This window comes from Equus asinus, chromosome X (assembly GCF_041296235.1).
Source record: "Equus asinus isolate D_3611 breed Donkey chromosome X, EquAss-T2T_v2, whole genome shotgun sequence".
Taxonomy (NCBI): domain Eukaryota; kingdom Metazoa; phylum Chordata; class Mammalia; order Perissodactyla; family Equidae; genus Equus; species Equus asinus.
The window spans coordinates 118,753,310-118,776,005 of NC_091820.1; the positions used below are offsets into that span (position 1 = coordinate 118,753,310).

Genomic DNA, 22,696 nt, shown 5'->3' on the forward strand with positions numbered 1-22,696 from the left:
CAGTTAAGAGGAGTAGGAGTAAGAATATAAAATCGAAAACACACATTGCTAATGAAAATGTTAATCAAACGATAAAAATGATAAAGTATACAAACCAATGAATAGCTGAACTTGGTACTTTTTATTATCAATTAATATCAGTAATGAGGAAAATCAAGCTGCAAAGTCCTTAAATCATTCAATTCAGTTTGCTGCACTAGCATAACCTTGTGTTAACGACAAAAACAATGTAAATCATACATTTACAAAATACGCTGTTTTTCAAATCATACATTATGAGCTCTTTAGCACTCACCGGATGTTAATGCCTACAATAATCAAAGCTCATTTTAAAGACTCCAACTGCAAAACTAGTATATAGAAAGCCCTTCCAATTTAACCAGAAGAAAATATTGAGTGCACTATTCTGAACTCAGCTTATCTCATATCATAACCTGTAGTAGCAATGTGATATAGGTAAAGTTTAACGGGGAGGATAATCTCAAAGAAAAGAAACATTATTTCTCTAAACATCCACATTTGAAAAATTTGTACTTCAGAGCTCTTTCCTGAGAAAACAAAAACACAGATAAAGAATTACAAATGAAAAAGAACTCTAACTATAGAACTATTTCAATCTACAGTCTATGCTTTGAAAACATGTCTGTGAGCATAAGAAAATCATACTTAAAACGTCTGACTTAAACTTACATCTGCAGAATTAAAGACATCAGGCAATAAAAAGTTGAGCAATGCCCAGAGTTCATGCAGGTTATTCTGCAAAGGTGTTCCAGTCAGGAGCAAGCGGTTAGTTGACTTGAACTCACGAACGATCTCTGAAAGCTGGAAAAGTAATAGTTCCGTTAACATCGTTTTATTTATTAGAAGGCTGTACATTCAGTTCTTTATCCAACCAATGCATTTCCTGAATAAAATAAAACTTGAAAATTGATTTTCTATGGAAAAATATCCTACTTCAGGTGACACTGCCACAGTGAAGCACAAATGAACAAAATGTTCTGGGCATTTCGACCCTCACAAGAATACAGATCACAGTCATACCTGAGACCCCTGCCCCACTTCACAACATTTACTCTCCATTTTGGGTCCACAGAAACAATTAGAACACTAAGGAATCCAGGCTAGTCACTACACACAAAAATACTTCCTTCTCCCCGCCAATCATGCTCCTCTACATGCCTAGTCTAGCTCCAGCTTGACATGGTCACAATTTTTAAGCACCAGAGTTGAGCCCATTTTCCCTGATATCTAATATTAACTTTCTAAACATAAGACCACAAATTAAAGCATCAAAAGTATAAAAGAACAGTAATGTTATCAATAAAAATGCACATTTTTACAATGCTCTTAAACAATTCTTCTCTAACATGCATCCTCTTATCGGGTACTAGTTCCAATTTGAAATTAGTATGATCCACCTGGTGGTTTTGCTCCAGTTCTGTCCCTTTCTCCCAAAGTAGCCCAGTGATCCAAAGAGAAGTTCACATAATAATTGATGCTTTGCCTACTGTTGATGGAGTTGAATGGCAAGAAACATTGACATTTTTCAATGTTAACACCACACTCTAATTCACACACGTCAGATAATTCAAGGAAATGATTTTTTCTAATCCACATGAATAACATAAGGTAGCTCCTCATTAAAAAATAAATCAGTGCAAATGACATCTGGACACCAAATATTACCAAAATATTAAAATACTGTAGGATAACAGAGTTAAGCTGCAACAGGTACAGCCAATAAACACCTAACTTTCTTTACGTTAAAAACTGTGCTGGATTTTCATTTGTTTTGCATTCAATAATTTAAACCTTAAAACCCTTTTCAAAACTGATTTCCATTCACATTCCATGAATAAAATCACAATCTTCCATCACTTTTTTATTTTGAATACAGAGAAGTAAACAAACATGTGATAGTTAAAAGAAAACTTTAATAAAATTATTGAGAAGTGGCTTACCTTAGATTTTTCATTCTTTATTCTGTGAGCCTCATCAATGACTAGGTATCGCCAATGAAACTTTTTGAATACAGATTTTTCTTTAATTACCATCTCGTAAGAAGTGACACAAACATCCCACTCTCCTGGCATCATTTCATCACGAATAAAAGCAGCCTAATGCAAAATAAAGTTCCTTCTATTAGAATATGGACAAGATGATCACAGAATTAAAGCAGCAAGAGAATATTAGACTTCTAAGAGACCCTGGCAATCATTTGGTCTCATCCATTTTAGACACAGAAAAACTGAGGCCCAAAGATACCTTTGTGGTCAATTATCCAGATGGCATGCGAATGTATTCATCAACAAAAGACAAGCAAAGGCTTCCCTTAAACAAGTACAGCATATTCAATGAAGTGGAGAAGTTCCTATCGCCAGAAGATGACTAAACTACCAGGCTCTTTCTTCATACCAACAGGTCCAAAGGGACATCGGCAAAGTAACTGCTTTCTTAAGTTGTGGTTTTTTTGTTTGTTTGTTTGTTTTCAGGAAGATTAGCCCTGAGCTAACTGCTGCCAATCCACCTCTTTTCGCTGAGGAAGACCGGCCCTGAGCTAACATCCGTGCCCACCTTCCTCTACTCTATATGTGGGACGCCTACCACAGCATGGCATGCCAAGCGGTGCCATGTCCGCACCCAGGATCCGAACCGGCGAACCCCGGGCCGCTGAGAAGCGGAACGTGCAAACTTAACCGCTGCGCCACCGGGCCAGGCCCTGTAACTGCTTTCTGAACACCATATTCTTACCAAGATCCAAGCATTGCCCACATGATATGGTTTCGACAAATGGAAAGAACTCACTATCCAAGAGTGATTCCAACCTTTTGAGATCTCTTGTACATTCCTTCACTTTCTAGCAAGGATGAGTCACGTATTTGTTAAGGGGTCGTGAAAGCTCATTAATGTTTCTGTGAACTCCCTGATGTTGTTACGAGGCTACAGACATGATTTTATAAAGGAGACTTGCTCTATCCAGTATAGGAGGCTATTTACAACAGTGAGACTATTTAAAACTATTTTTAAACCTTCACAGGCAGTGGCCATGTAGTAGCCAAGTTGATTGAGAGTATTTCTAACTTGTATGAACTGAATTTCAGATGTTACAGGTCAAAATAAAACCACAAAAGTTAACAGGGAGCAGCAAAATCTATACTGAGAAGGGGCTGACTGGTACTGTAAATCTGAAATTACAGCACATAAAAAAATTAACTGTGCACTGCTAAGTAATTATTTCATAAATTCACTGTTATGCACGAAACACACTGTGGACTCATTCAACAAATATTCAGTGAGTGCCCACTATGTTTAAAAGGATTGCCTGGACTAAAGCAGAGAACAGAAAAAAGGCCTTTGTAGAGATCTCAGTTGCACCCTGGGAAGTGGCCACATTAAAAACGATAATTAAGATATTAGGGAATTAGAGACAAAATAAAGAGAACCAGGGTGTCAGACGCCATTTGGTCCTGCAAACACCTTATCTTTGTTTGATTTTGTGAGACACTCAATTTAATGGTTCCTCCTACAGTTTCATAGAACATATGCATATTTTCAATTTAAATTAGCTCTGATTTGAAATTTGTGTAACTACTTGAAAGAGTTAGAGTTAAATATCTTGACAGAATATTAAAGATTACATAATCCAAAAGGTTTCCTTTTATAGGTGACAAAATTAAGGCCCTTCAAGATTCACTCAACATCACACAGTCAGTACCAAAGCCAGAACTAAAAATCAGATCTCTTGTTTCCATGTCCATGATCTTTTTTTTCTTTGCTGAGGAAGATTAGCCCTGACCTAACATCTGTGCCAATCTTCCTCCACTTTATACATGGGTCACTGCCACAGCATGGCTGACAAGTGGTGTAGGTCCATGCTTGGGATCTGAACCCATGAACCCAGGCCGCTGAAGCAGAACACGTTGAACCCAACCACTACTCCATGGGGCCAGCCCTCCATGTCCATGATCTTTGATGCCTCTGGAGTGGAAAAGGAAGGGGTCAAAAAACCATGTTTTGGAATCACACCTCATAAACTTCAGGACTACATTAGCATCAGACAGGATCAGGAGTATCTCTAACAATATCCCAATTCAATTAAATACCTGTTGTAGCCTACATCAAATTTTTTATTACTAAAATATTGCCCTCACAAAATGTTTCAAGAGCCAGGAAACTAGAAAGACCCAATATATCTAGCCCATACTGGTACCAACATTCAAATTTGTCTATAAATAAAGATCTAGATTTTCTCTATCCATACTGACCATCAATCTCTAAGTGTTAAATATGGCACATTATTTATGTAATTAATAATTACTGGTTTTCAAACTCTTCTGACCATGGCCCACAGTAAAACTACATTCTAGGTCGCAATCCAGTAAACACATATATGTTCGAGTGTGTGTATATAGAAAGAAGCAATATGTATCCTTAATATGTATGAAACACTCTGCTTTTTTCTATTCTATTCTATTCTATCGCAGTGTTTTAAAAATTTGTTGTCACTATCCACTAAGATTAATTTCCACCCTATTAATGAGTAGCAATTTGAAAAACACTGACTTCGAAGATTAGTTTTCAAGATTAAGAAATTTTTGAAGCCACCAGAAGAATCCCAACCTCCCACAGGGGAGAGAGAGGGCAGTCACAAATTAAATACATCCACTTCTTCAAAAGCTTCCAGAGATACTTCATGAAACCCTTGGATTCCACATAATATAGCTGAAAACCACGACATACATTTTTTACTGAAACATTATGAACACACAAGCCTAGATATTTCTCTCTTGCTTATGATCTTCAAGAAATAATTTCAGCAAAAAACCAATACTTCAGAAAAGCAAAGTTTTATATGGAGTGGGATTATATTAAATAATAGCAAAGATCAGAAAGAGTTCTAAGTGACTAATGTGCTACTGGGAAATATTAGGCATAGGGAAGAATCAAGCCTGTAATTCTGAATTTATGAGACCAGTATTTCAATATTTAAATTATTTATGTTAAATTTAAGTAATTTTTCTTCAAGCAAAATGATAAGAATAAAATTATATAATTCATTATGCTACCGTTCTTTTGAGGATATCTTTTGATAACCTATCTAAATATATAAAATAGAATAAATCTTTAAACTATGTTCTCTGGAGGCAAAATAAAGACAAAGTTTAATAATATGCTTTCTAAGCTGATTATTCATTTTGGTATTTTTGCATAATTTATTATTTTTAGATTAATTCTACAGTCCTAAAATAATTGTAGCCTACTAGATTGACAAATGGCTAATTTAAGCAGAAGCCCAGAGTTTCTAATATCTAGAAATGTATGCAGACATGTATTTTTCTATGCAAAGACCAAAACTGAAAGCTGTGTCTACGCAGAAACACAAAACACAAGGCTCTCCATACAAATCAAAAAGGCCCCATTCGTGGGTGTATACATGTATAGCAAGTGAAAGCCAAAAGTCAAAAATTCAAACATAAAAAATTAAGTCATGCAAATTCACACATTTTGGGCATCAAACAGCACAAATGATAGAGTCACTGATAAGATACACTGTCAGTAAAATAAGATTTTTTTATAAAAAGTTACTTCAAAGTACAACTCAAAAATGTAATAAGGCACATGTGTATGGTGACAGATGGTAATTAGTCTTTGGGTAGTGAACATGACGTAGTCTACGGAGAAATCAAAATATAATGATGTACACCTGAAATTTATATAATGTTATAAACCAATGTGACCTCAATAAAAATAATTTAAAAATTACAAAATGCTTAGCTTAATGAGTTAGTCAAAAGTAAATGCACATAAGCACAATAATGGATTGTCTGTTATTAACAGGTAACACATCTACCTCATAGGAATTCTAGGAGAATTAATTAATAGATAAAAAGCACTTACAACAGAGCCTAACACAGAGTAAACACAACTAAAGTGTTGCTAAGTTGTAGTCAAGTTACATGTCTTTTACGGCAAGAACATGCAACTTAACCCCAAAAATGTTATTCTCGATTGCCTTTTTAAACCTGTTTATCACTTACTCTTGCATCCTTGTCCCCGACGAAACAAATAACACGGAGAGATGGGACCCATCGTTTGAATTCATTCATCCAGTTATGTAAAGTAGACTTTGGAACTAAAACCATGTGAGGTCCAGGAATGTTTCGGTAATGTTTCAGGTAACCAAGCAAAGCAATTGTTTGTAAAGTCTTACCAAGACCCTGCATTATTATGACAAGGAAAAAAATGCATCAATGTTTTTTATTTAACGCAACATTTTGTTAGTAACAACATCAGAAAAGATATTTGCCAACCATCTCACAAAGGAAGAAGTTAAAATATCTTTTTTTTTTAAGTGAACAACCATTCCAATCCTGTACTTACTGTGAGCACAAAAAGAAACCAGGAACCTGCAGGTAGAAACTTGCTCAACAAAGCAACTTTCTATTTAGGAGACGTACTCCTAAAGAAGCAAGCAATCTACTATATAATTTTTCCTACTGGTTGCAAAATTAGGAATTTTGTGTATATCACAAAGACTCGTTTCCTTTAACAGCCTGCTTAGATACCAGTCTTTCTTTCCCATTGTCCTTAACATTATTACACCCCAGGCATGAAATACTCAGACTATGCATCAAGGGGCTTGTAGCTCTGTACCTGCACCTCACACCCTTGAAGAGCTACGGAACCACAAGAACAGAACATAAAAGACCTTTGCAGCCAGAAAGGACCTAGAGACCACCTAGTCCAGTGGACTTTTTAAAAAAATAATATACTGAACACCCATGAACCCAACACCTAATCAATGGAAAAGGGAACTATGTCCTACGCTTCACGGCCTTTTAAAATAGTTTCTGGCTTTATCTATGCAAGGAATATATTTTCTTTTATAAACCTAAGCTTAAAGCTATCTTTACAGGGTTCATCCCTTCTGATATTTCACTTAATGAGACGGGTTTTATGGGTGCTATGAATCAAAATCTTAAAATGTTTATCCTCTTTAAGCAAGAAATTCCACTTCTAGGAATCCTATGGAAATAATTTGAGAGGTGCAGAAAAACTAAATTACAAAGGTTCTCATAACAGCATTATTATATGCCATATACATGTATATATATCAACCAATATATACTATATATATACACACACACACAATATATATATTATATATGTATTATACATCAACGAATCCAAATAACCAGGAATAAGGGAGATGAATAAAATTATGGTAACTCCATAAGATTAACTATTATGCAGTAACTAACAATTATTTTTACAAAAATGTTTTAATTATGTGGAAAGTAAGCAAGAATGTGAAGCAATCAGAATACCAAGTTATATATTATGATTTCAACTATGCAAAATAAATACATCCAGAGGAAAAAAGTCTAAAAAGAACTATGCCAAAATATTAACTGTGGTTATTTCTAGGTAGCAGAATTATAGCTTGCTTTTAACTTGTTTCTAGATTTTTTCCAAACTTTCTATACTTCTTAAAGTATCTTCCCTTTTTTAGTAATTAAAACATACCTGGTGTCATCATAAATTCAATATGAAGGATCTTTAGATCCTTCATGTTTAGACAGGCTGCAACCAAGAGGAGCTTGAAATGAAAAATCCTGGTCTTTCTATTGTCCAATTAACCAAGCTCCTGCCCCTCTGAGCTGACTGTAGTCTCCAACCCAGAACACTAAATGTAAGGAACTACAGAGCCTTGATTTTCGGACAGGGATAAGTACCCATGGGACTGACTACTACACTACATGCTGTAGAGCATAAATAGTCACGTGGCTCTTCTGGATAAGAGTGACTCCAAATATGGCTCCAGAGTCACATAAACATCAGCATCACTGGGTCATATAGATCTAAAACTCCCCCTGCCCTCTCTTAAATCCCATCTTATTCATTTGGTCTTAAAATACCAATCTAGGCCTTCATATACTCCCCTGATCTGCTGAATTAACGTCTTAAATGGCCTTAGTTTTTCTGTTTTGTCATTTTATGTATATGTCCATCATTCCTTAGCTTACTTACTGACCCCCACCTGGCACTCTGCTGTATCAAGACTCAATATTGCTCCTTACTTCTCTGTTCTTTATTCCATCTATTAACTTTCTGATTGCTCACACATCAAGGCATTTACATTCATCCATCCATGCACTCATTCACTTATTGTTTGGTTCATTCATTCATTCATTCAGTGTTTGGTTTATAGATCCCACCTTATTCCCAAAAGGATTTCCGGGAGCCTACAATGAACACATGGAACATAAATCAACAGTAAAATAGAAATAAAGAGAGGCCAAGGAAAGTAAGACTAGAAGGTCTCGAATAGGAAAAGGCACAAAGGACACAATGGGCAAACCGTGAAAAGTTACACACGTGCTCCATTTTGGCATTTATTTTGCCTCTGAGCTTCCTGAAAGCCAAAGCACAAACAAAAACAAAAGTACAAGCAGGTTTTTAGAACCATTTGAAGAAATCGCTAAAATTTTGTGGCCTGTGAAAGAATATGTTCTAGAGGTTATTTGGAACAATTTTAGACTTTACAAATGCTTTTTACATTATAATAACTGAATACAGCACACAGCTTCCAGGCCTCAGAGGGGCAATTCAGCTCAGGTATTTCAAATTATTACATTAAAATTCTTGATAACTGAGAATGTTTTTTTGGTACCAACTCCTTACCATTTCATCAGCCAAAATACCATTGACTCCATTTTCATACAAAGAGATCAACCAGTTCAGTCCTCGAATCTGATAATCTCTCAATGGTCCTCCTTTCACATCTGAAAAAAAAGTCAAGGATGCCTCATACTTTCATTAATACAATCAAGTAAAATTTTTCTAAAACCAAACTGGAAAAACAAAACCAACATGCTGAAGTACTCACACGAAGGGGATACCTCAAACCTAACACACACATTAGAGGTTTTCCGACTTTCCGAGAGGAGCTCTTCATCTTCTTCTTGTTCCGTGCGCCTGTGGCGGTAGCTGAAATGAAAAAAGAAAAACCGTCATTTTCAACCCAAATGCTAAGGTGTCAATGAAGTCAGTATACTCTGATAATATCTTTTATGAAAAAAAAATGAGTTATCTAAGGTCTTGCTTAGAAGTTGGTAGAACCTGCCTACATTTTTATTGATCGACTTCTAATGAGAAAAAAGCATTGTTGCCTCCAAAACCTATTTACATTGACAATAACCTTATTTTTTGAATACAGAGTTATAGTGAACAAGTGAAGAGGGAAGGAGAGCATGCGGGGAGGGAGAAGGAAGGACAAGAGGAAGGGAGGGAAGGAGAGAGGGCAGAAAGGAGAGAGCGCCATGCCGACATACTCTCCAGCAGAAATTAAGCTCTGCTTGTCATCTTTCTTCATTCGAGGACGTCCCAATTTCATGTTCAGAGGAGAGGTTGGAGATTTCTGCGCTGAAGGTTGAATGAAATGTGCAAAAAGTTCTGTCTGCTTCAGTAAAAATTCAAATCGCTTGGCTCGGTCTGCTTTCTAATTTACAAAACAAAAGAAAAAGTAATGGTTTTCTTTCTAATCATTCAAAGTTATTTAACAAACACTTACATTGCACCTACTCTGTACTATGTTCTAAGCACTTTAAACATACTAACCCATTTAATTCTCACCATAAACCTTTTAGGGAGGTACTAGTATTCCCTATTTTATAGATGATAAAACTGAGGTACAGAGAAGGTAAGTAACTTGCTCAAATTCCCGCAGCTAGTAAGCAACAGAATTTGAAAACGGTATTTTGAGACAGTTGGAACAGGAGCCAAGAGACCTGACAGACCTAGTAAACGCCACAATAAGAAATACCATGCTTAAAGAGTCAGTGTCAAAGCAAATCCTCTTTCCAAACCATATGGTTTTATTTTCCTAAATAGTTAACAAAACTAAGTATCATAATATATAATGTATCCCAAATATAACGCATATATATATACACACCAAAAACTGAACTCTTAAGAATTTTCAACCTCCATCTAGAAATAATTGAAATCTTAGAATACAGTGTCATCTTACCTCAAAATACTTTGAATGTTGTGGTACGATAATGCAATAAACATCTCTCTCTTCAATTACAGTGATCTAGAAAATTGCATTTTAAGCTAGCAGTATATAAAGTTTCTCCCCAAAGTGAGCAGGATTTGGGGGAAAAATACACACACATATAGAAGTGAAATAGTTAATATATATTAACTATTAAAAATTGATACATATAATTTCTGAAAAGGTCATAGAACTTGTACCATATGAATGCAATAAAACTTTTTTCACTAAAATCTTAAAGGATGTATACATCATTTTAGATTTTAAAAAAATGAAGATTTTTCAATTCCCAGTCACTTTCTGACCACAGGGTAGAGAATATTTGCTTGCTAATGAAGGATGCATAAATAATAATACCAGAAACTTAGAAGCATTCATTAACATAAATACAAGAACGAGACAAATATACTCAGACCAGTAGCTGGAAGGAGGCCAAAACCTTTCCATTTTATGTTATCCTCACTGGAATGTTGTTTTCAGAGTTGTTAAAACATTAACTGTGTACATTAGACGTGGCCTTAAACATTAAAGGAATGGAGTTTTGTAAAACCACTATGAACAACCAAAAAACGTACTTCATCTCTACTTATTTTTATACTACTACTGCAAAAACAACCCTTCAACAAAAAATTCAGTTCTTAGTACTTGTTAATTTCTCTTTTGAGTTAACCAAGTGTACTGGTTTTGAAAGATCCCAGGGGATAAAAGTTAGCCCTAGTTAAATTTAAAGCTAAAATATGGATTTTAGTGACTAAAAATTAATAATTAAATGTATAGCAAAGCAGTAGATGGGCACAACTAGGATTATGCTGCTTAAACATGTAATATTTTCATACACTGGGCAAATGTCCTTCCCTCAAGAAAATGTATTACGGTATTACATGTTTCCTAACGTGTAGCATTCATTCATACAGCCAAAACAAGGACAAAGAGAAAAAAATATCAGTCTGTCTTTGTGACTTGCTTTCTCTCAGCCATATTCATATTGCCACCAATATTTTCACTTAGTGGATAAAATAGTTCTAGAATAAAACACCTTATAGGGTAAAAAGTACTGAACAAAAGTGAAGCAATGTGGCTTCTGGTCCCACCTATTCCATATAGTTTCTCTGATCCTTCATTTCCTCATCTGAAAATGAGGAGATTCATCTATTCAACAAAAATCTCTATGATGGATTATATATTAAATCACTTTCCAAATCTAAAATTCATGATTCTCTATGCATTATATATACACATGTATTTTTTAATCTTTCACATCCCCTCTATAAAAATGAACTACGGTATTCACTATCCTACCCACAAATATATTTACCATTTTCTCTTCATATTCTGGGTCCATTTCCTTTTCAGATTTAGAAGCTTTAGCAGCAAGTTTGACTTGAAACGGAGAAACGTTTTTCTAGAATTTCAAAGAAAATAAATCATCAAATTGCAAAGCAAGGTCTTAAAAGTGGTCAACATCCTCATTTGAAGAAAGTAAAAAGTAATTAAATACTAAATAAATAAATCATCATGGGCCATGCATGGACCAATGATGAGAGCACGTCATGAAGCAGGGTTTATGATTAATCCAGTTCTGTGCACCTGAGGTCCAATAAAAAAATCCAAGAAGTGTGAAAGCCAGAGAAATAACATTAATTAAAATAAAAATCAAAAGGCGAAACATTGAGTCTTTTCACCTATTTTTTAATTTACAGCATAAGAAAGTGTATAACCATTGAATAGGAGATTTAAAATCTAGAATATAATATTATCAACCACAAACCAAAGGATTCGAGGAAAGTAAATATTAATTCTCAGAAACACTTTTTTATGTAATGGAAACAAGCCAGACTTTCAAAAGAAAAGACTGGTTTCTGTTCCTGAAAAGACACTATTTCTTTTATTGTCTTCATATTCTAATTAAAATATTTAAACTTCTATATGTAAGGCAATGTAACCATTTATATTTAAAATAATGCAATCTTACAGTTTCAAACCTTTGGCTTATGTTAATTTTCTTCAACTGGAAAGAAAACTATTTTAAACTATTTATATTACACAAATATTTTGTAGAAGCAGTTCCTCAGGGCTATTAATTATTAACCTTTGATATTTAACAACTTGTAATTTATTGAAAACTAACATGAATCCGCTATTTAAAAATACTGTAATTATATGGGGGTCTCATGCAGCCTAATTCTCTGTAAAGACAAGCTCATACTTGTAAATATAGATAGATCTACACAATACACCTTCTTCCCTGTAAGAAATCCAGAAATAATAAAATAAACACAAATCTACTCATTAGTACCAAAGCCGGGAGTATTTCAGTTTTAACACAGACTTTGCACAAGTCAAAACACAAATCTGTTGTGAAAACTAAAGAAATTATGTCCATTTTATTATGGCTTTTGTCAATCTATTCCTGAAAACTTAGGTCATAAATCAGCAACACAGTGTCATCTTAAACATGAGAAAAACATGGCTCCAAAAGTTAATGAATACGTCTTCTGACATTTACTAAAATTTCTATTTTGAGGAAATCCAAACTAAGATTATGGAATTTGACCCTGGTCAGGGTTCTGATTTGGAGGACTGACCAGATATTGTTCAGTTATTCTTAATTCAAATGACAACCATCTTGATTTATAGCATCTCATACGTATATATCATCTACGTGGCATGTTTTGAATGTAATCCTGGATGGATGAGAACAGAAAACTGCCAAACTGCCCTCAACCCCACACTTTCAAACTGTCACATATACTATAAATCCTATTTTATTTTCAAAGCTACAAGTAAAGGAAAATTGAGTAACAAAATCCACATCTTTATCATTCCTTGAAAAGCTATATGAAGTCTAGTTTCCGAGTTTCAAAACAGTGAAAATCACTTTGCCTCATATACACAAGTATATATCTAATAATGTGGAACACAAACTTCACTCATAGAAAAGTAAAGCTTTCGTATTAGAAAAATATTTTATGCATTAATTTTTTGCTTACCTTGCAGTAGAATACCATAAAAAGTTTAATTATACGCTAATTAAAATTCCTAATCTTGAGCAGTGCTATTAAAAGCTGTGGGTAATTACTTAATTGGCACTATCTTCCTCAACAAATTTTAAAATACCTACCTTCTAAACCTTCTCATTTGCATACGTTTTTAAAAACACACTTCTCATACCAGAAAAGATAAAAGGTGACTGAGATATTCCAATAAATTCCTTATGGATTTTATCATCTGTTAGTCTAGATGTCATGAGAATGCAGCACAAGGTCATCTAGATGCCCTGTCTTAAAGACCATGACCTTTTTCTTGACGTTTTCATTACCAAAAATACCAACTCCAATTTCCACAGTGTTAGGTTATCCAACTGTCACTTAAATCAAATAAGTTCAAGAACCAGAAGGTAAGCAAAAATACCTTTCTGTAGCTAAATGTCACAAATCAATCCACTAACTCTCATCCAGTTTACGCATCATGAAAATGCTCTCGTTCAGAGCCTATTATCTTTTTTTTCCCCTTTTTCTCCCCAAAGCCCCCCAGTACATAGTTGTATATCTTAGTTCTGGGTCCTTCTAGTTGTGGCATGTGGCGCCGCCTCAGCATGGCCTGATGAGCGGTGCCATGTCCTCGCCCAGGATCCAAACCGGTGAAACCCTGGGCCGCTAAAGCAGAGTGCGAACTTAACCGGCCCCCAGAGCCTATTATCTTTTATTTGATACACAATTCTAGGAAGTTTGATCATCTGGCTTGCCATACTACAGAGAAGAAAAGCAGCAACAGATGACATGGGCAAGACTACTAGAAGAAGGCACACTACGAACAGCAAGGAGGGATGGGAGAAGCCCAGGACTAACACATGAGTCCCACTGCAGTGACATCCCTTTTCCTTGGTGTGCAGGTGTAATTACTTTCCTCTCCCTGCCGCACCACTTGTATTTTTGTCTTTTATAGTTGTTTCAAATGATTTCATGGTTTTGTTATATCTATGTACTTTATCATAAATTTTTCCTCACGAAAGTAGATGAAGTGTTTAAAAGTAACAGCTAACAGCCTGGCAAACAAGAAAGGAGATGGAAACATTATTTAAAAATCAGCACTATACTGCAAGTGTCTGGGAAGTGGTTACTTAATTGAGGGGAAACAACCTCCTGGATCTCCAGTGCCTTCGTGTCGCCGAGTACAGTAACTGATGGACATGAGGAAAAGGCTAATTCGCGCCTTCCGTACACCATTTAGGGAGTCAGGGTAGGACGCAGTGTATTCAGATTTGGGGGAGTACTAAATTAATGTATTTGAAGAAATGGTACCAATGAAAGAACTTAAGTTGATGTTTTAGTACTACTTAGATTTTTAAGGAAAAATGAAAAATAAAAAGATGCAGTTACTACGGTAGTAAACTTCAGATATCCAGAAAGTTCCTGCCATATAGCACCTCATTTCCCTCCCCCGAGCGGACAAATGAGGTGCTATTAGGGCAATTGCTAATTAGGCTGTAGAGTTCATGAATATATGTATATCAACTCAGTGCTTATTTTGTAGGTTTTTTTATTGAGCCCCAGTCTTTTCACAATTCAAAAAATTCATACGACCTGGAAATTCAACATTTACTGCCATACAAAAGACAGTTTCGCACCTGCATCTGCCCAGTCTAGGGAATAAAAGGTACTTAGTGGCATCTCTGAATTTCCTAACATTTGATTTACATTGATGCTTGGTATCTGGCCCTGCTTTAATCATCAATATTGTCTTACTGATCCAAATATCGCACAGATCTTAAAATGCGTATGTTTTCTATGGTTTTCACTTAGCAGTACAATTGTCCTTCTGTTTAGTCAACCTTGTAACAGTAAAATGCCACTTAAGCAACTGCTGAATTTAAAATTACTCTAATTCACGGCGAAAGGTGTTAATTTCCCTCGAAAGCTTTTCATTTGGTCGTATATTATCATATAATGATTCAGACAAAGCCACTTGAGATCTCTAAAGCATAATTTTAATTACCTACCGTTTTTTAAATTGCGATATGTCTACTCGTAAACGGAAAAAAAATCCACCCATAAACGATCCGTTTCACAATTTTATTATACATCAAAAATCCTTATGCCCCGGCCTACCCTTTATCTTAATTTTTTAACGGGTCTCATAGTTTTATTTGCATGTCTCAGTCCATATAAAATATGCCTTATGGAGATAATACACATTTTCTGGATTTGGCTTTCATAGGTGTCAGAGCGGTCCCCTTCTGTACGTTAGCAGCAGCTCATCCTGGCGACGCTGGGTTAAAAAAAAAAATTTTTTTTTTTTAAAAACCTGCGTGTGTCCAGGAGCCAGCAGCGCCCACTAGGAGAGGGAGGCGGAAGCCTGGAAGGCTTGAGGCCGGATTGGGGGACCATTTGGGTGGCCCTGGAGTGAAACACTATACCGTCGGGGGCGGGGCAGGAGAGGGTGAGGGTGCACGCGCTGGAAAATTTCCTAGGCCAGCGTCCACGGTTCCTCAGTTTGGGGTTTGGATTGGGGGGGTACGACACGGAATGCTCATTTTCTTGGGGTGACACCCCCGCCTCGGCAGGCGGGGACCAAACGAACAAGGGATGATTCTTTTTCCCAGCCACCCAAAAGGCCGAGATGGCCAATGAAAGAAATGAAAGTCTCTCCTGTGGTCCTCCGCCTCCCAACCACCCGCACCTTGAAATTCAAATTTAAAAAAACGAGCCCCAGCAAAACCCCTTTTGCGTGAGTGTGGGATTGAAGGGCCCAGATTTCCCAGGCAGAGGCCGACGGGAAGGGAGGGAGAGGGAGCGAGCCGAGGAGGGGAGAGGCGGAGGCTTTTTCCTGCACGGCCCCATCCCCCACCCCGTTACCCCAGTTCCGGGAATGTGCGGGGGCCGGGGGCTGTCGAGGGGCTCCCGAGCCCCCCAGCCCCCGGATAACGGGCCCCTCCACCGCGCTGCGCCGCGCCCCGCCCCCGCCCGCAGGCGGCGAGAAGGAAAGGGGGAGGGGAGCGAATGCTAGACTGTTCCGCCGACCACCCTCCCCCCCCGCGCCCGCCCGCGGCCCCCATCCCCACCGAGCTCCGTGGGTACCTGTCGGCACCCAAAGGTCAGGGTTTGGGCCCCTCGGAGGGGCCCGGCACCGGATTTGTCCACCACACACACCCCCTTTCTATTTACCTCCTTCTTCTTCTCGCCCTTCTCTGTGGCCACGGTGGCTTCGGTGGCCGCGGTGGCCGCGGCGGCCGCTCCCTCCTCCTTAGAGGTGGACGGCCCGGGCTGCTCGTCCTCTAGGACCACGATTGTGGCGGTCGCATCAGCGGCTGCCACGGTGGCTGCCAATGCAGCGGTGTCCGGCTCCATGGCGTTGGAGCGGGAACGAGGAGGGGGACGAGGAAGGGGACGCGGGTTCCCGGCGACGGCGGTGGCTGCACTGGAAAGAGCCAGATGAAGCAGGGGTGGGGAATCACTCCGCTTTCAACCCCTTCGCTCGGCCCCCCCTTCTTTAAATAACCCTCAACCCTGCCCCACTTCCGTCCACCCACCCTACGTCATGGCCTCCCCCCGTCACCCTCCCCCCTTCCTCCACCCCCCCTCAACGATCGCGAGACTCCCCCTCCCCACCCAGAGCCCGGCCGGCCCCACACGACCAACTGTTGCCGGAGTATGGGGCGCGGACAAGGGTGGAGGCGGGAACCCACAGCCAGCAGCCCCCTAAAAATCTCCTTTCCCACACGCCCCCAACAGTCAGCCTGAGTTCCCCTCGCAGATGTGTGCAAAAGGAATCCTCTTTCCCTTAAATCTGCTCTTTGTACCTCAGGGCGCTCTCCCCTTCTTGCACAAAGAACTTTTCCTCTGCTTCTAAGTGTACCGTAGAAGGTCTTTTTCACCATTTGCAAAGCCCAGAACCCCTCCGGGGACTGCCCTTTCCCAGGTCCCTAAAGCGGGATTGGAGGTGCTATTCCCACCTTCGTAAATTCTGCAGAAGGAGAAGCACTCCTGAGTCTCTTGATTGCAGCTGCAAACATTCACTTACAAGGCAAAGCGTGACTCTTGGGTTTTATGTATATTTGCTCTATTTTCAACTCTGATACCTCTCCGATGGCCAGTGTGCAGGAGCCCTTCTTTTGCCTTCGCCAGTGAATTTTAAAACTCCTGGGGGGGAGGGGGCAAGGTCCCAACAGAACCTGGGGCAACTCATGATAAGTACCTAATATTAGTAATTGGATTGAATTACTGTGATTTTGTGGTGTGTTCTATTCGTTATTGTTTAGTAGTAATTCAACACCAATAAGATGCGTGGTCACAGATATAAAAGTATATCGTAAAGGGTGCGAAAGGATGCAAATGTCAGTCATCAAATATTATTGTTTCTATTTCTCCTCACCATTTATTTTGATCAATAATGGGAAGATTTATATCCTAGTTTTTAAATTTCAGTCATTAGAGACAAAAGACAGTAAAACATATAGGAAACAGTGTACCAAACAACAATCACAAAACCTGCAGTTTCCAAACCGAAGCAAATACTTTCCAAAGTGAAAAGAAGTCATGATTAATTTCCCTCAACACACGTTCCTAAATTACCAATCTGAAGTCAAGTGTGATTTCTGTGACTAGGAGGAAGGCACACAATTGTCTCCCAAATAGATCCATTTTTCCTGGGGATAATACCCTAAATTCCCTTTTGTTTTAAAGCTGTGACTCCTTAATATGCAAAAACTTGTGACATTTTAGCTATTATTGGTCATTTACACCTTAGTGTGAATGAGTGTGAGATCTTGTCCAGGGACTGGTTTTGAACAAAGAAAAAGAGGCAAAAAGCAAGACGCAGGTAATTGAAGAAGTGTGCCACTGAGAGAGGAAAGGAGAGACTGGTGGTGCTAGCTTTGCTCTGATTTGAATTTCAGTATGTTCTTCTCATTTACTTTGGTTTTTCCCTGTGTCCGTGTTTCTCATCCTGAAGTAGGCTTGTGTACTATCCAGTGGGTATAGGGAGTCTCAGTGTAAAAATGGTTCATATTTCTGGAGCATCAACTTTGGTCAAAAAGTGGGATGAAATTAAGTCACTTAACTGATCATTTGAAACACGATTTTTTCTATTAAAATGTGCACATGTATTAAGGAATGAACTGCGGAGTTTGAAGTGTCTCCAGATAACCGCTTGAGACTTCCAGTTAGACATCCTAGCCCTTCCCCACTACCTGTTCAATCTCCTCAGTCATTAAGGATTGTTTGATGGGAAGTTCAAAAAGCACTGACAAAGAAGGATGCTTCAACGCACGCGTGCCCCTGACTTGAGAAGAACCTTTCCAGACAAGGGCAGTGGAGGACTTCTTTTTCACCAAACTACAGCTATGGGAGGACAGAATTCCCCTTTCATTGCCTGGGGCTTCAGAGGAGAAAGGCTCAAGAAATGTTTGTTGTGTATTGATATGTTCCCACTTGCAAGGGTACTTTGTCCCTTTGTATTTCTCATTGCCAATGTACAGTATTTCAGTTACATTGTGGGCTAACTGCACTCTGGTGAGGAAAGCTGGGAAACTCACATCCCTGCATAACACCTTTTCTGTGGGAACGTGTGTTCTACGTTCCAAAAAAAGAATTTAGAAGTTGATTTGAGGGACAGAACATAGTTGTATGCTGGCGATTTTCCACGTATGTATAATGTGATCCTTTCTTTTCAAGGTGACACGGCTAAAAGTGCTACCAAGTATATGAGTTCGGCTGGAAAGGTCAATGCTTGGTCCATAGGTCTTGCTGCAGGATTCATGTAAATATTGCCCTTTGGCTTGTGGCAACAGCTGCTATTTACAGAGCATGTGCTATCCTTATTTGCAAATCTGCCTAAAATTCATGGTCTGTAGACTTTGTTCAACGAGTCATCTCATTTCTGATCCTACTCAGCACCTTGCTCTATCTGCTACTTCTCCTTATTATGTCTTTTCATTTGAAATGGTTTTTAATCGCTCTATTCCATTGAGATTGGAGAACAAAGCAAACTTTTACAGAAAACCTTGGGGCCATATTTGAGATCCTCAAAATGAACCCTAGTCTACTGAACAATATGTTCATTTGGGCAGATTGTGAACATTGTAGAGGATATTCAATAGTCATTTTTGCATAGCTGAACTTGTTTAGTAGCTACCAGAACACATGTCTAGTGGTGGTATTTAAAATATTTTTACAAAGTTCATAAAGGCAAGGTCAAGGGCTTGGCGTTCCTTCTCTTATCCTGTATCTGAAATTTGTCGTTGAAACCACAGTATGACTTAAAACCACATTGCGATCCCACTGATCAGTGTTCTTCAGAAGTTGGTACAAAGGATTCTGGTCACAGTATTTTGCTCACCGCTATAGTAACCATTCTGCTCATATTAGTATGCTTTTTCACCATTCTTCTTAAAGACATTTATGCTAGTGGGATCTTTGAAAATGTCACATTTCCTCGGTGCTCTGTATGTAAAGGGAGCAGTAATGGTAATAGCTAGTATATGTCTACCATTTCTTGAGCACCCACTATTGTATCAGGCACTGCACTAGGTTCTTTACATATGCTATTGCTAATCTTCCCAGCAATTGTATGAAATAAATATTATTACCCCTATTTTACAGATCAGAAAACAGAGACGTAGAGAGGCTAAATAACTCACCCAAGGTCCCATAGCTAGTGAGTGCCAGAAGCCAGATTCAAATCTCAGACTGTCTGGCTCCAAATCTCAACTTTCCACTTCACCTTTATTAAATTCTCTGGTCTTCACAGGACTTGACAATGTAAATCATATTGAGAAAATGACTGCAAAATATTTCTGCTATCTGTCTCCATCGTGTTCCCTCTGGGTTTATGAGGAGACACTGTCACTCTTAAGGCTCCGATAGCATGAACAGCCAGATAATTTCTTTAGCTCTACACAGAAGTTGTTGTAAGGTGGAAGTTGGAGAATAACTTGGGGTTCTTGCATATACCCAAAGTAAATTCTTGGAACAGTAATGGGACTCAGGACAGTTAGAGTGCAGAGAGAGGGAAGAACCTAACAGAAACAACTCAAATGTCCAAGAAGAAGTGTTTGGCAAAATATTGTACAGAGCATTCATAAATGGAATACTGTGCAGTTATTGTGAAGGATTATGTAAATATGTATCTGTTGACATGGAAATATGCTCCTAATATATTGTTGAGTGAGAAAAGGCAAGCAAGAAAATAGAATGATCTCACTTTTGGAAAAAGAAAAAAGAAACTATTTACATAAATAGATTTCCACCAAGGAAAAAGTCTGGAAGGTTCTACTCCAAATGTTAACAGTAGTTACAGCAAGATGGTGGGATTATGGGTGACTTTTTCTTATTTTTGCTTTTCTATTACTTCTAATTTTCCTCGATGAAGGTGTTTATACTTATATAATAAATAAATAACATTTTAAAAGATGAATCAAAAATTATTGCTCAAAACTGGACAGGTTGAAATAATCCCTAACAGAAGGAGTAGGAGCTACTAGACAGGGTGAGTCATAAAAAGGAAAAGAACAATTTCATACTGAAGACAGAGTGTAGTTGTTTAATGTGTAACGTAACAGAAGAAATATAAATTACTTTGCTATTTACAATAATGTTGCCTGGATAAGGAACTGTTTTTGACATTATTGTTTTAAGTTGTGTGTAAAAGGATTTTTCTACTTTTAAAAGTTATCACACGAAACCTAGCTCAGGAAAAAGATATAGCAATTTTTTAAATACTTCTCACCCGGAAATTCTACATACCCATGCATGCCCCAAAACTTGAAAAACATGCTAAGTAATGTGAATCGAGTTTGCTGAAAGCAGGTTGTGAATACTACAAGAGGAAGAATAGCACAATTAGTACAAGCTTGGAGTCTAGAGTCAGAAAGACTTGGAGTTTGAATTCTACCAAATTGTTAAACCTCCCTAAGCCTCAGATTTGCATCTGTAAAATATAATAAAACCCAACTCAAAGTGGCTTTATAAGAATTTAATGTAAAAGTATACATAGAACACTTAGCATGGTCTTGGCATGTAAAATGCACTCAATGGATGAGAGTTAACAAAAACAAAAAAGCAAGATGATGCTTTGGACTTCAGCCTGAGCCAAGGAAAAAGCAAGGTTATGAGAAAGTCAGTCCTAAACTAAGGTGGGAATAAGGCAGAACTTTCGTTTGCCCAGTTAATTTGCTATGTTCATTATCATTTATTAGGGTCAGCAGTTTGGTGCAACTACACTTTCTCAAAGGTAAGTTCTGAAGAAAGGCAGTAAATGAGGGAGAAGAGGGCAGGACACTTCCCTATTTAGACTGTGACCTCCTTGAGGACAGGAACCATATCTCATTCATCTTTATTAAAAGGCTACATGAAATGAGGTGGAGGGAAGGGGGTCCAGGGGCTGACTCCCAAACTGTATTGCGTCCTCCACCCTCCACACATACCATTCAGATTTTATGTTGCCCTCTGTGGTTCCTCCCACTTTTCCTCCTCTAATTTTGCCCTAGGTGTCCATTTGGGCCAGATTTCATATGCATAACAATATATTTATAGAATACTTTTTAAGGCTCTTTTACAGCTTACCCACTATGTGTAGAACAAAATATCAAGGACTATGATGTCTCACAAAGAAAATGGATTGGGTCCTTGTCCTGGGCCTAAACCGGTGGTCTCAGACTTCAACACATCAGCATCAACTGGAGGGCTTGTTAAAGCACAGGCCCCACTCCCAGAATTTCTGAATTCCTATTTTTGGGGTGTGGCTAGGAATTTGCCTTTCTAACAAGTTCCCAAGTGATGCTGATGCTGCTGGTCCAGGGACCACACTTTTGAACCAGTGACCTAGAGCAGGGATCAGCAAAGTTTTTCTGTAAAGAGCCGGGCGGTAAATATTTCAGGCTTCGTGACTGTAAGGTCTTCGTTGCAGTGACTAAACTCTGCTGCTGTAGCATGAAAGCAGCCATAGACAATAGGTAAACACATAAGTATGGCCGGGTTCCAATAAAACTTTATTTATGGACGCTGAAATTTGAATTTCATATAATATTATTCCTCTCTGGATTTTTTCAACAATTTAAAAATATAAAAACCATCCTCAGGTTGAGGGGTATACAAAAATGGGCCTCAGGTTGTGTTTGCTGATCTCTACCTGAAAGAGATTCATTATCTAAGGAAGACAAATGCAAGTGGAAAAAAGAGATATAACAAAGCAATAAACATATGAGAAGGTGTTTAACCTCTATAGTCATCAGGGAAATGCAAACTAAAATGACAGTGCGATATTGCTACACATCCATTCATATGGCTAAAAATTTTTTAAAGATTAACAATACCAAGAGTTGGTGAGGACAGGATGCAGTGGGAACTCTCATATACTACAAAGAGTGTAAATTGTACAACCACTTTGGAAACCAGTTTGGCATTATTTACTAGAGCTGAACACATATGTACCCTATTGTGGTAGAGAAACAGAGACGTGCAACCCAGATTCTCCGTCAAGGAAGGACATTCTGCGCAGATATGGGGAATGCAGTCAACAGATAACCTCCAGCTGCCATCACCTTGACTGTCTGCTGCAGCTGCAGAGTTCCTTTGCCCAAGGTCACGTTCTTCCGAAGGTGAATGAACAAAGCAGGAGTGTAAATAAGTGAGGTCTGAC

The 22,696-nt window shown here is 38.2% G+C and overlaps 1 protein-coding gene and 1 non-coding gene across 8 annotated transcripts in view; one reads left to right on the forward strand and one right to left on the reverse strand.

The window, feature by feature from the left end:
- Positions 1 to 16,627, reverse strand: part of SMARCA1 (SNF2 related chromatin remodeling ATPase 1) — a 67,946-nt gene extending 51,319 nt beyond the window's left edge. For 6 of the 7 annotated variants that reach the window (XM_044763668.2, XM_070502271.1, XM_044763671.2 and 3 more), the window contains exons 1-8: positions 16,225 to 16,613; positions 11,376 to 11,462; positions 9,336 to 9,502; positions 8,891 to 8,991; positions 8,686 to 8,786; positions 6,039 to 6,218; positions 1,962 to 2,117; positions 691 to 822 (exon numbers count right to left, since the gene is read on the reverse strand). In XM_044763668.2, the coding sequence (XP_044619603.1) occupies positions 691 to 822; positions 1,962 to 2,117; positions 6,039 to 6,218; positions 8,686 to 8,786; positions 8,891 to 8,991; positions 9,336 to 9,502; positions 11,376 to 11,462; positions 16,225 to 16,407 (1,107 nt within the window). In that variant the 5' untranslated portion in view covers positions 16,408 to 16,613. Of the gene's footprint in view, positions 1 to 690; positions 823 to 1,961; positions 2,118 to 6,038; positions 6,219 to 8,685; positions 8,787 to 8,890; positions 8,992 to 9,335; positions 9,503 to 11,375; positions 11,463 to 16,224 lie in introns of all 7 variants that reach the window. The other variant, XM_044763667.2, reaches the window with a different exon arrangement.
- On the forward strand, positions 11,588 to 11,659 carry LOC123282788 (small nucleolar RNA SNORD112). The gene has a single exon (XR_006523025.1). It is a non-coding gene; the product is annotated as a small nucleolar RNA SNORD112 (small nucleolar RNA).
- Positions 16,628 to 22,696: the final 6,069 nt, after the last annotated feature.